Source organism: Astyanax mexicanus, chromosome 15, assembly GCF_023375975.1.
Source record: "Astyanax mexicanus isolate ESR-SI-001 chromosome 15, AstMex3_surface, whole genome shotgun sequence".
Taxonomy (NCBI): Eukaryota; Metazoa; Chordata; class Actinopteri; order Characiformes; family Acestrorhamphidae; genus Astyanax; species Astyanax mexicanus.
The window spans coordinates 21,835,620-21,848,786 of record NC_064422.1 but is presented as its reverse complement, the minus strand read 5'-3'; the positions used below and the strand labels follow the sequence as shown (position 1 = coordinate 21,848,786).

At 38.0% G+C, this 13,167-nt stretch overlaps 1 protein-coding gene across 7 annotated transcripts in view; it reads right to left on the bottom strand.

Moving 5' to 3' along the window:
• Nucleotides 1-13,167, bottom strand: part of mpp2b (MAGUK p55 scaffold protein 2b) — an 86,491-nt gene that overhangs the window by 33,814 nt on the left and 39,510 nt on the right. For 6 of the 7 annotated variants that reach the window (XM_022669173.2, XM_007255146.4, XM_022669174.2 and 3 more), the window contains one exon: nucleotides 519-619. In XM_022669173.2, the coding sequence (XP_022524894.1) occupies nucleotides 519-619 (101 nt within the window). Of the gene's footprint in view, nucleotides 1-518; nucleotides 620-8,209; nucleotides 8,305-13,167 lie in introns of those variants that run through there. The other variant, XM_022669177.2, reaches the window with a different exon arrangement.

Below are 13,167 nucleotides of genomic sequence, written 5' to 3'. Positions count from 1 at the left end.
GCTGTGGGGAGAAAGCTAGCAATCTACCCACCCAGAGAGAGCCAAGCCAATTGTGCTCTCTCAGGGTGCCGGTAGCCAAAGGCAAGCTACATAAATAGGATTCGGAGCGTCGATTAAGGTTCAAATAAAAATAAACAAAACACATTTTACCATAGCATAGGAAAGCGAAGTTCTTCATAAAATAAATTAAAAAATAAAGATCAAACAAATTGTACCACATTGAGGTATTGCAAAGTTCTTCATAAAAATAGGTGCTTGGTGTGGCTTAGTGGATAACACAACCCCCCTGCCAGTGAGCTACTACATCATGTGGGAGAACATTGTAACCTTGTAAGTCACTCTGGGTAAGAGTGTCAGCTAAATGCCATAAATGTAAAGCTAATGCATCAAAATCATTATCATTTATTAAATAAAATAAAATAATTTAACTACGACACAACAAAATCAAATTTTAAATTAAATTAAACAATAAATGCAACCTCTGGCAGTGTATATGTTTGTGTGTGCACATGACTCACCACTGGGCTCTCCATGATGCCCTTCAGGAAGATGAGGTCCAGGTCATTGGCGGTGGTTGAGCTGGTGCTGTCACTCAGGGTGTCCAGCACGCTGTGCATCGCTGAGAACAGACACAGAAAAGCAGAAGAGCCGGTCAGAAAACAGGCAGAGTGAATGTAGCTCTTCAACTGACACATCACAGCGAAAAAACCCACAGATACATATTCTATTCAGCAACCAAACCACTTCAGCCACACTGGCGTGGACATGAAAGCATATCATGGTAGCCCGTGGCACAAAGCGGCCTCTGTCCAGCATACAAATCAGCTCGAGAAGTCCAGAACGCTTCTCCTTATATAACTGGAAATGTCAAACACTGAGCAGTCCACCGTTGGGTCTGGGCCTGTCTCGCCTCGGGCGCTGCTGCTGGACACGGTCCGAAGCGGACAAACTCTGGCTTGGGTTTAAAGCTTGGCCTGCAATTACTGCCATTCAGGAGCCCCATGCCTCTTCTAAAATACTGAAGAGAAAAAAAAATCCACCAGGCGATTTAAGCTAATCCAGTTAAAATGGAGTGAAACCGGCACTTAGAGCCATTGCACAAATCGAGCTCTCGATATTAGAAATGCCACTGCAGGAGGAGAGCGGTGGAAGAAGAGAAGCTCCTGAGCTGATACCTGAACCAGTACTGGATAGTACAGCAGATTATGTTTTAAGAATATAGAATATCTATTTAATGTACTGAGTCTGAATCTTTGCAGATGTTTTGAATGTGTTTGAAGGGATTTCACTCTTTTTTGGCTGGCTCAAAGGCTCTGTGGGAGTATAAAGCCTTCAAACCCATGTTTTTCTCCAGGCCTCAGGTGCGGTCTGAGGCAGGATCAGGTGCAGCTTTGTGAGTGTATTTATAAAGATACAATAGAAAATATGACCTGAACCCTGTTTATAAGTATGCAGGAATACATAACCCCCTGATTAAAGCTTTAAATAATTACAAGACACTTGCTGATCATCTCATTTATACAGGAGATTTAATATATGTAACTTATGAAACATTGTAGAATTACGACCCTCTAAAAAATCAGACTGACCAGCTAAGGCTGGTCTAGCCAACTTACCAGCTAAAGTATGGACCAGCATTGGGTGTGATTTTGTTTCAGTTTGCTAGTTTTTCTGCTCTAAACTAGCAACTTAACCAACTTAACCAAACAGTAAGACCATGTCGGTCACACATGTTGGTTAACCAGCATAAGCATGTTGTGCACCAGCAAGAAACAACCTTGCTAGCATACTGGTCCACCAGTAATAACAAGCTTGTTCTAAAATTTTAACCAGTTTTGGGCCATTCCTCAGAATGGGTGCCATTTGCTTGTAGTCTTTCCATTAAAAAAAAAAAAAAATTCTATTATCTTTTTTAACTGACATGTACTGGTCAAACTCAAGCAGCTTAAGGTTTCTAAAACAAAGATGGTTACAAAACTCATGTTTGACATTTAGAAAGCACGTTTAAAAGGAAGTCCACTAATTCCTTTGATGTTCTCTTAAGAAAGACTGTATTAAAAAAAATGGTTGACTGCAGGTTAAAATAGTTTATATTTATGACAAAAAAATTACTCCTGTTAATGACACTTAACCCTGTTACTGCAACTCACTCCTGTTACTTCTTATGTTTTGAGTAATATGAATGAAATTAACAGGAATGTGTTTTTAGAATAGAATTAGCAAAAACATGAAAAATAGCTAAATGTTGGCTATGCTAATAGCTTGAAGACACTAAGCACATTCTAATGATTTTCCCAAAATTTGTATTTTAAAAATAAACCAATAAGATCTAAGAATTAGGCAACTAGGCAATCAGTCATATCTACAATGAGATCAAATATACAGAAAAACAAGTGAGGGAACTTAATTTTGGTCTTCCTATGATCTTCAGAAAACCAACTGATGTCACTCCCTGTTGTAGATGTGACTTGTAGGATGTTCCAGATTTTTCAGATGCGGTAATAGGTCTGAGTGAAACAGTGAAACAGGGACACAAGTAAAATGTGTATTTTTACTTTTGGATATATTATGGATTTATTATGAAAATATCATAGACGGGATTTGGAGTCACAGCAATGGAAAACAAAAATAAATTACTGAAGCATTTTAATAATTATTTTTCACTGTAAAGTTTATAGTTAGAAAGTGGGGACAGGTAACAAAAGTAGTTTTTATTATTTTTACTCCAATGTGGAGTGTGTGAGTGTTCTTGTATAAGTGTATAAGTGTATAAGTCTTGCTATAAACCGTACACTGGAACTATAGAACAACAAGCCAGAGGTTTCTAATAAAGTGGCCCGGGAGCATACACACTCTAACCCTGAGGTTTTCATGTAGAAAATCAAATAATGAGCAGTTCCACTCAGCCGAAACACTAATGCTGCGTAGAGTTTTCCATTTTCCCCACCCCCCCTAATGCTGAGTGCGTGACGGCAGGTGGAAGTTTCCAAAAAAAGCTGTGAAGGCCTGGACGAGCCGGTGGCTGATTAAAGAGAATTGTGCAGGATCTTTACGCTCCACAATTCTCTTTAATCAGCCAGAAACTCGTCCAGGCTTTCTCTTATACCCAGTGCTAGGGGGATAGCACATAGCTAGAAGGTGGGGGAAATACTTTTTTTATGGACTGGAACAATGAGCCTCATTTTATAAGAATTTATTAAAATGTATTTTTGAGAAAAGCATTTAAAGGTCTCCTTCCGCTAAAATCCACCTGTTCTTGTTCTTTGTGAAATACTATAGGTCTCTCTGAATTGTACATGGATGCTGCATATGAAACTCTTCTTTAGCCTCCATTGTCTGCAGTATCTAGTAAAAGAAAATATTCAGAAAAACAAATCGATCAGGAAAAGCACCTGTGTCTACATCAGCTAGTGAATTCATGGCCTTGCCCACCTTGGCTTGCGCCTACCCATAGGCAGAGCTGAAGCTATGCAGCCAGACACGTCTCTTCAGACAGGAGCTAACAGCGCTAAGAACAACATGGCAGTTTGTGATATATATGCTTTGCCCAGCAATTTAGAGCTAGGAAACAAATGGTTGGAATTAGTCTGTGGAACACCACCAGAGAAATACATTTGAGATAGGTTGGTCTATGTTTAAAACTGTTCACTAGTTTGGATCTGGACTATCTCTCTATGTTTACGTAGTTTAAAATAGGATCTCCGGTGGATTTCACGTTTTACAGAGACTCGAAGACTAGGTCAGTTGAGGCTGAACTGCACTTAGCAGAGCATTACACATGTAAAGTAACACCACTGTTGTCCGACTCGCTGGTGTTGCAGTGCTGTTAGCCAATCAGAGGCGATATGTTTGCATGTATAAATATTAATGAGCAAGAGACAAAATCCTATCTTTTTCCTCCTCCACACGACTAAAGCAACATTATACCGAATCACCAGAGCACCAGAGCATTAAAAAATAAATCACAGCCTCCCACAAGGCTCTGTTGTGTAACTTGTTACATGGCATCATCTTTCACTACTACACAGATAACTGTACATCTGTCAAACCAGACATATATACAATACAATAAACATCAAGAGAATGACTGTGAAAAATATCATAAAGGCTTAAAGACAGGAACTGCTATCAAACTGTTCATATTTTCTTCATAGCATAGCCCACACTCAATAGATTGTATTTTTTCGTTTAAACATTTTTCTCCAGGTTCTGCCTTTACTACACAATGTTAGCTTACTGTATGTTCTGCTGCTGGTCCATATCATAGCAGCGTTCCCAGAGTTCTCACCAGAGTACTCACTACTACTGCATTGCATTTAGACAGATGATTAATACGATTACAGTGAACACAATAAAGGACACGCACACACTTACACACAATGTAATCCAGACTTAAAAGGAGGCAGAGAGCAAGAAAGGTATTAACATTCCACCTCATTAATGAACACACACTCAAACACACAGACCAGCCAGAACAACAGTATAATGTTCCTCTGTGAAAAATATAACTTCTTATCTGAAAACTTTTAGTCATTAAAATGTACAAAAAAAAATCTAAATGTTTGTGGACTCTTCTAATGGATGCATAAACTACCTTATGATTCACCCACTGTGAGTTATACCACAAAACAGATGACATTTAATCTCAATTAAATCACAGAGTATTGCTGTAATTAAACTGATTATATTATATATATTTAATGTTTGACATCACATAATACAGTGAAACAAAAAGCAAGTACACCCCTTACATTTCTGCAGATATTTAAGTGCATCTTTTCATGGGACAAAACTGACACTGGTTTTTAATCACAGTTTTTATGCATCTTGGCATGTGCTCCTTCACCAGTCTTACACACTGCTTTTGGATAACTTTGTCACTCCTGGTGTAACAATTCAAGCAGTTCAGTTTGGTATGGTGGCTTGTGATCAGGCCTGTCACAATAACTATTGTTGAATGTGTACGATATACTGTCCCATAATTTATTGCAATACTTGATAGTCATTTTAAGACAATTTCATCATTTTATTCTGCTGAAATACTGAATAAAATGATAATACAATTACACAGTTTATTAAAGCATAGCATAGTTAATTTAGTTATATTCTTTTAAGAATATTCTGACATTCAAATTGAACTACTACTACTACTACTACTTTATGAAACATCATAATAGTAATATTAATAATGTTAAATACATTTAAAAACGCTGTGCTTTTAAACAAAGCTGATATTCTGGCCAAGGTCAGCAAACATTTCTTTATATATTGTAAGATTTATCATTTATGTAATTATTATGACAGGCAGTCCTAAATCTTATAGAATAAAATCAAATAGAATAGAGTTTTAAAACTAAGTTGACAGTTTTACATTAATAGACTCTCACCGATAAATACGATTATTGAGGATGTGTCCATTTATTGTACGATTAGTCAATAATATAATTATTGTGACAGGCCTAGCTGTGATTATCCATTTACCTCTTGATTACATTCCAGACATTTTCAACTTGGAAAAATGAAAAAACATAATTTTTAAGTGGTCTGTAATTTTTCTCAGAGCTGTATATAATAACATAGTACAGAAACATTGTAAACCCTACACCTAACAACTGGAGTTATGCTCAGGCCACAGCAAACATGTACTATTATCAACCCAACAATGACCACTACAATCTGATACTGGCTTGACAAGGATCCAGAAGCACAGTATAACATTCTGTTCATGGTCCATTGCCTCACCTGCCAAGTGCTCAGACCTACAGAGAAAATAACCAATACTGTGACAAGGTACTCTAAGAACAAACAGAAAACACTCCTTAATCTGGGCTCACTTCCTTTAACCACATCAACAAACAAACAGCCTCAGCACACTATTAGTACACGATCATCTACACATTAGAGTTGTGTGAGCAGAACACAGCAACAGCTACAATCTGATACTGACTCGACAAGGCTCCAGATACACAGAGAACTACGTTCCGGGCCTCTTGCCTCTACAGAGAACAGTAGATAACAAATTACTACAAGAATAGTGAGAAATAGTCTATAGTCTATAGTTTGTTTATAGTCTGAGTTTATAACAGCCTTTAAATTTATACTACACTATTAGTAAAAAAAATCATAACCTATCTGTTCCTCTCTGTGATCCCACTGTTATGAGGGTAAAAATAAAAAAAAAAAGGACCCCAGTGGCCTCAAAACAGAGGAATCTTGGCACAACTAAACACCTCCTAGAGGTTGCCATTTAGCCAAACTGGGCACACAAGCAAGAAAGGCCTTGGTCAGGGAGGTAATAAAGAAACCATTAGTCAGCCCCAAAAGTCCATAGCAGAGACTGGAGATCATGATAAATGGCCAATCAGCTCTATAGCACTCCATAAATCAGGTATTTATGTCAGACTGGCAAAGATGGAAGTTCTTTATTGTTGAATAAACGCTAAGCAGCTCACTTGGAGCCTGGTAACATGTAGATAAAGATTCTTCTCGTTTTAATGAGATGAAAAAAAAAAAAACTTCTTGGGAAGAACAGCAGGCTCCGAGATGAGAACTGCAAAACACCTGCTAATAGCATTTCTACTGTGCTAATAGCATTTATACTGTGAAACACGCTCACACACACACACACACACACACACACACACACACACACACACACACACACACACACACACACACACACACACACACACACACACACACACAAACACACAAACACACAAACACACAAACACACACAAACACACACAAACACACGGTCAATCAGGGTTCTTGCTCGATTTCATATCAAATTTAATTGCTTTTTAAGACCTTTTTTTAAAACCACAATAAATATAATTTAAGGCCCCAAAATGTAGTAATGACTTCTAGCACAGAGAATAATTTATTGTATTGAAAATTAAAACTCAACGTTTCCCATTTGTTATCAGTTTTCTTTATCAATTTTGTTCACTGTAATGTTAGCTAGCTCTCCACTAACCCTAGTTTTATTCCTGGTAACGTAGTTAGCTCGCTAATAACGTTAGTATGTTAGCTAGCTCGCCGCTAATGTTAACCTTAGTTCACTGCTAATCTTAGTTCTCTTCCATTAACGTTAGCTAGCTCGCCGCTGATGTTAGCTAAGCTCCACGCTATCCTTAGTTCTCTTCCTAGCAACGTTAGCTGGCTCATCGCTGATGTTAACCCTGCTAACCTTAGTTCTCTCCCATTAACGTTAACTAGCTCTCCGCTAATGTTAGCTAGCTCTCCACTAACCCTAGTTTTCTCCTCAGTAACGTAGCTAACTCGCCACTAACGTTAGTATGTTAACTAGCTCGCTGCTGATGTTAGTTTAGCGCCATGCTAACCTTAGTTCTCTTCCTAGCAACATTAGCTGGCTCATCGCTGATGTTAACCCTGCTAACCTTAGTTCTCTCCCATTAACGTTAACTAGCTCTCCGCTAATGTTAGCTAGCTCTCCACTAACCCTAGTTTTCTCCTCAGTAACGTAGCTAACTCGCCACTAACGTTAGTATGTTAACTAGCTCGCTGCTGATGTTAGTTTAGCGCCATGCTAACCTTAGTTCTCTTCCTAGCAACATTAGCTGGCTCATCGCTGATGTTAACCCTGCTAACCTTAGTTCTCTCCCATTAACGTTAACTAGCTCTCCGCTAATGTTAGCTAGCTCTCCACTAACCCTAGTTTTCTCCTCAGTAACGTAGCTAACTCGCCACTAACGTTAGTATGTTAACTAGCTCGCTGCTGATGTTAGTTTAGCGCCATGCTAACCTTAGTTCTCTTCCTAGCAACATTAGCTGGCTCATCGCTGATGTTAACCCTGCTAACCTTAGTTCTCTCCTGTTAACGCTAGCTAGCTCTTCGCTAATGTTAGCTAGCTCTACGCTGACCCCAGTTCTCTCCCCAGTAACGTTAGCTTACTCACCACTAATGTGAGAATGTTAGCTACCTCGCTGCTAATGTTAACTCCGCTAACCTTAGTTCTCTCCCCAGTAGTGTTAGTTAGCTCGTTGCTAATCTTAGTTCTCTCCCCAGTAATTTGTTGTTAATGTTAGTATTTGCTTTTCCACTTAAAACACACCATCTAAAAATGTAAAACCTACAGCAAGTTTACAGTAAATTTAAGACAAATTAAGACTTTTTAAGACTATTTAAGAACCCACGGGAACCCCGTTAATACCGGTAAACAGCAGCAACAAGAAAATAACATACCAGGGATTAAAGACAGTCCAGGTGTCAAAAACGGCAAGGCACTATCAAACCACGTACCAAAGGCCAAAGGGGAAGAGAAGTACCAAAGGGGAAGAGAAGTGACCGACGGACGAAAAAAAGGGGATGTTCGTAAAATTTTGACCGGTAGTGTATATGAGAACTATACGCACACCCAAACCTGTATTTACTCTCACAGCATGTCTGAAGAAGTCATAATAGAGATTACACACTGTATCATTACACCCTTCTGCTTATTACTGCTTCAGACAGTGGCGCAGACAGGGTACCATTGTGGTCAAAAACCAACCACTGATGAAAGGCTAGAGTACAATACTGTAACTGTACACCAGCGGAAGAAGACAAACCTGCAAAATACAGCTCTGGAAAAAAAAAAACACTTAAGAGACCACTTAAAAATTGTCTTTTTTTTTTTTTTTACCAAATTAAAAAACCTCTGGAATATAATCAAGAGGAAGGTGGATGATCACAAGCCATCAAAACAAACTGTGAATAAAAACCAGGGTTATTTCACCAAATATTGATTTCTGATCTCTTAAAACTGTATGAATATAAACTTGTTTTCTTTGCATAATCTTTTTTTTTTAGCCATTTATCATTTCCTGCAAATAAATGTTCTAAATGACAATGTTTTTATTTGGAATTTGGGAGAAATGTTGTCTGTAGTTTATAGAATAAAACATCAATGTTCATTTTACTCAAACATATACCTATAAATAGCAAAATCAGAGAAACTGATTCAGAAACTGAAGTGGTCTCTTATTTTTTCCAGAGCTGTATAGGTTTTCAAGTTAAAGTAAGTGTGCTTTTGCAGTGTTTATAATGAGCAACAGAAGAACTACCAGAGAACCAAGAACACCAGGAGAACTGTTTCCTCAGTAAACAACACAATCCACTCTTGAGAGAATCTGCTGTGAACAAAAACTGAAGCAGAGATATGGTCTGTGAAAGTAAGGCAGGAAAAAACAAACCCCTCTGCAATGTCAAAGCAATGCTGCTAGACTTTGTGTGGTAGCTAAGGGTTGGGCTGTTGTTTGGTGAGGGAGGCTCTGTGCTGGTCTACAGGGACCTGAGGGGCTGAGGGGATCTCAAGAAGACAAAAAAACAAGGTAGGATTGAGGAGTTTGTGGGAGAGAATGGTTTGCAGGATATATGTGGGGGTAGAAGCTAAGAACAATAAGAACATAGTGGAATGTAATATTAAATATTAAAAAGATTTTTAAAAATCTAATTGGAAAAAAAAAAATTACAAATATGGACGAAAGTATTAGAAATAAAGCAGTGACCCTGGGGTGTTTAAAAAGTCCAGCAGCAATGCTGTGATGATCCACTGGTACCAGCATAACTCGCACTAAAACACTAATCAACACCATATATGTAAGTGTCACTGCAGTGCTGAGAATGACCCAACACCTAAATATAATACCTGCTAGGTCCTGACCTTTGAAAAACAGGGTAAAAGGAGGATAAATAAGGACACAGAGAAACAGAAGGACTAAAGCAGGGGTCACCAACGTGGTGCCCGCGGGCACCAGGTAGCCCGCAAGGACCTTATGAGTAGCCCGCAGGCCTGGTCTAAAAATAGCATTTTTGTTGCTATTCTTTTTTTTTTAAATCACAGTTGCATTGGTGTAATTTTAGATTATATTAGATTAATATTAGCTTAGAGATAGCCTATAGTTTATATATTATTATACAATATAATGTAATATAATATGTAATATTGTCATTAATTATTAATAATAACATATAATTAAAGGTAAATTGAGAAAATTTGTAATTTCACGAGTGTGTATCAAACTGGTAGCCCTTCGCATTAATTGGTACCCAAGAAGTAGCTCTCAGGTTCAATAAGGTTGGTGACCCCTGGACTAAAGTATTTAATTACAGGACTTCTCAGTTGAGAACGATTGTAAAAAACGGCATTCGGGGTTAATGTTATGGCTGATCAGTTTTTAAAAAAGCTTATAATTAAACACTACATCATTAATGTTACTGCCAAAACCTATTGCTTGTATTTTCATCTTGTTTGGGCAGATGCTTAAGGACAGAACTGCACAATCCTTGATCTTTTTACTTTCTCAATTGTGCATTAATGAGGATATCTGTTCAGACAAAAGTGATTGGACACACTAAAGTGTAGATGATATTATCTGTAAGTGTATCAAAGGATTTGGGCTGATTCTGTCGAGGGCAATAAACAATCCACTGGAATCACAGCGAAGATCAGCCGTGCCCAAACCTGCAATTAATACAGTGAGGAGCTTAGCGCTCTATTATATCTCCATGGAGACACGAGGGCTGGATGTACTGGGGGTGGAGGGGGTTTGGAGGGCAACTTCCTGTAGAGACAGAGTGACATTTACACGAAAGGACAGTACAGAGGAAAGTCACGCCAAAGGCTCTGAAATGGACAAGAGCAGCGTAACGTTCACTTACAGTAGAGGCCTAAAATGTGGATACACCTACTCAATATCGTGAACGATATCATACCCTGAAATAGCGTGTCATATCACCCACCCCTAATTTTTACATCAGAATACTACTTTTTTGTTGTTTTTAGCAAAAGAAAAAATCATACGGTTCTTATTTCCCATCATTTCTCATCTACTAGGGACAGATTTTATCTCTTCAGTTAAATAATTTTACTTTAATCCTGGATATATTTAATATTGAGATATTTGGAGTATATTATTAGTTTCTTGACATTCTGGATCATTGACTGCAGTTACAAATTTAAAGAAATTGTATTTTTAATATATCTCAGTTAGTGTTGGGCCATATCATATCGTATGCAATAATACATTTTTGCAGTACTGTATTCCGGAAAAAAATACCACAAAATATTGTGCTATTACTTTAAGACCATATGTCTACAGCAGATGTTTGATTAAACTGGTTAAATTGTATATTTAAGTTCATCCACCCTTCATCATGCAAGCTGTACACACATTACTAGTAGTTATGTTGCTTTTCATTGTCATCAGACTAAAATATCTCCAAACAAATCAACAGCTAATGTTTTTAGCAAAAGGGGTGCCGCCATGTTTACCTTCCAATTCAGCAGGTCTCGCCAAGCTAAATAAACAAAACTGTAATTCTTATAAACAGTTTCAGACACGTCAGACAAGTCTAATCAGTGCTGGATATTGATCTACACAGATTTCTGTCCTGAAAACTGTTCATTTGGGTGAGTGAAGCGCTTCTGTTTATTTACAGTAAGCTTACATATACAGATTTCCACTAAGGCGGGAGCATTAGCATTAGCAACTGTTGCCCAACAGTGCTACACTGAAAAGCCTCGAGTGTTCCAGGGCAATATTAGATAGCAGTTCGTCCCACGTAGCTTGTTTAAACACTATTATCAGCCTATAGTCTGCATGTTTACACTCACAAAATACTAGCCAAATGGCTAGCACGGTTAACAGGATATGCTTATACTGCTCCAGCAGAGCTAGCTGGGGTTTTGCAACAGACTACAGGCCAATAATTCTCACCTCTGAATAGCTAAAATGCTAGTGCTTAAAGTATTTTAAGTGTGCCTTACAGTGTGAAAAATACGGTAATGAACATATTTGTCTGCTAAGGGCACCTTAAGGAAACCAGATGGTGCTCTGAACACCTTCAGCTTGATCTTGGCTATTCTCAAGATTTCTTCTACTAAAGGATCTGAGAGAGGTTTTCCTTGCTACCTTTGCCACTGATTTGTTCAAAAGTGGTTCAGACCTAGATTTCTGCAAAGCCGCTTTGTGACAGTATGACAGTAAAAAAAAACGACACAAATAAATCTCAAACTGAATTGAACTGAATTAGGCTTGTGTGCAGCAGCTCTGCCAGAGAAACCCATTTCATGGAGCTCCCAATCTCAGTTATTTGTGCTGGTGTTGCTTTTTAGAGGCAGTTTGTAATAAAGGAAGCTACAGAAGATTGGTGGATTTGGCTTCATGGCTAAACACCAGTTACAGTGATCTGGGACAGGTTTAAACTCACCGAGCTCTTCAGTATGACATTGTCTGCTAGGGCTGCACATAACTAAGACTCTTTTTTTTTTCATCTTAGGATTTCAATATTTTACCATTTTTACTTAAAAACTATTTTATGCTCTTCAATGCATTTTTTTTCTTGCCACTGTTGTCACCTCAATTACTGTTCAAATACATTTGAATTTGAATTTTTCTACAACACAAAATATCTCAATGAAAAGGAGTATAAATATGGGTACCTAAATACTTTTAATAGTAAAGTGTTTTTTATGCTTGTGATATGCTCGTTTATGCTTGTGATAGGTTATGAGTATATTAGAATGGTATCGGGTCTGATACAGATCCCAGTATCAATATTCATGTATACCTAATCCAGGCCTAGCAGTGACTAGAACTGACTGTTGCAACTCTATGCAACAGTGTGTGTGTGTGTGTGTGTGTGTGTGTGTGTGTGGTGGGGCTTTACTAGCTTCTGAAACAACTACCCAGTCAGGAAAGCCATGTACCTTAATATATACAGACAGCTAGTTGTAAAGTCCATTACTTACTCTCTACTGCAGCTTTCTTACACGATCACACACACACTTCTCCACAATCACTGCCTTCCGTCCTTTTCCTTCGTTCCCCTGCTGTCTCTATTTGCAATATTAACATTCAGAACAGAGAGACATTTCTCTTGACCTTCTCCACCTTCCAAACCCCAAATGAATATCATTAAAAAAGCTCTGATGTACACTGAGCTAACATTACTTGTCAGCATATTTTTTTAATGCCAAGAGATATAGAGTGTTGTCACATTAAACTACTATTTACTCACAATGCACAGAGCATAAATCACACACTGAATTAAAACCATGTCTAAAAAATAACACAGCAAGATAACCACAATCCTATTTACTGTCAATAAGGTTTAGACAGCCTTGAGAGATCCCTATCTCTATGTATTTTTTAATGAGA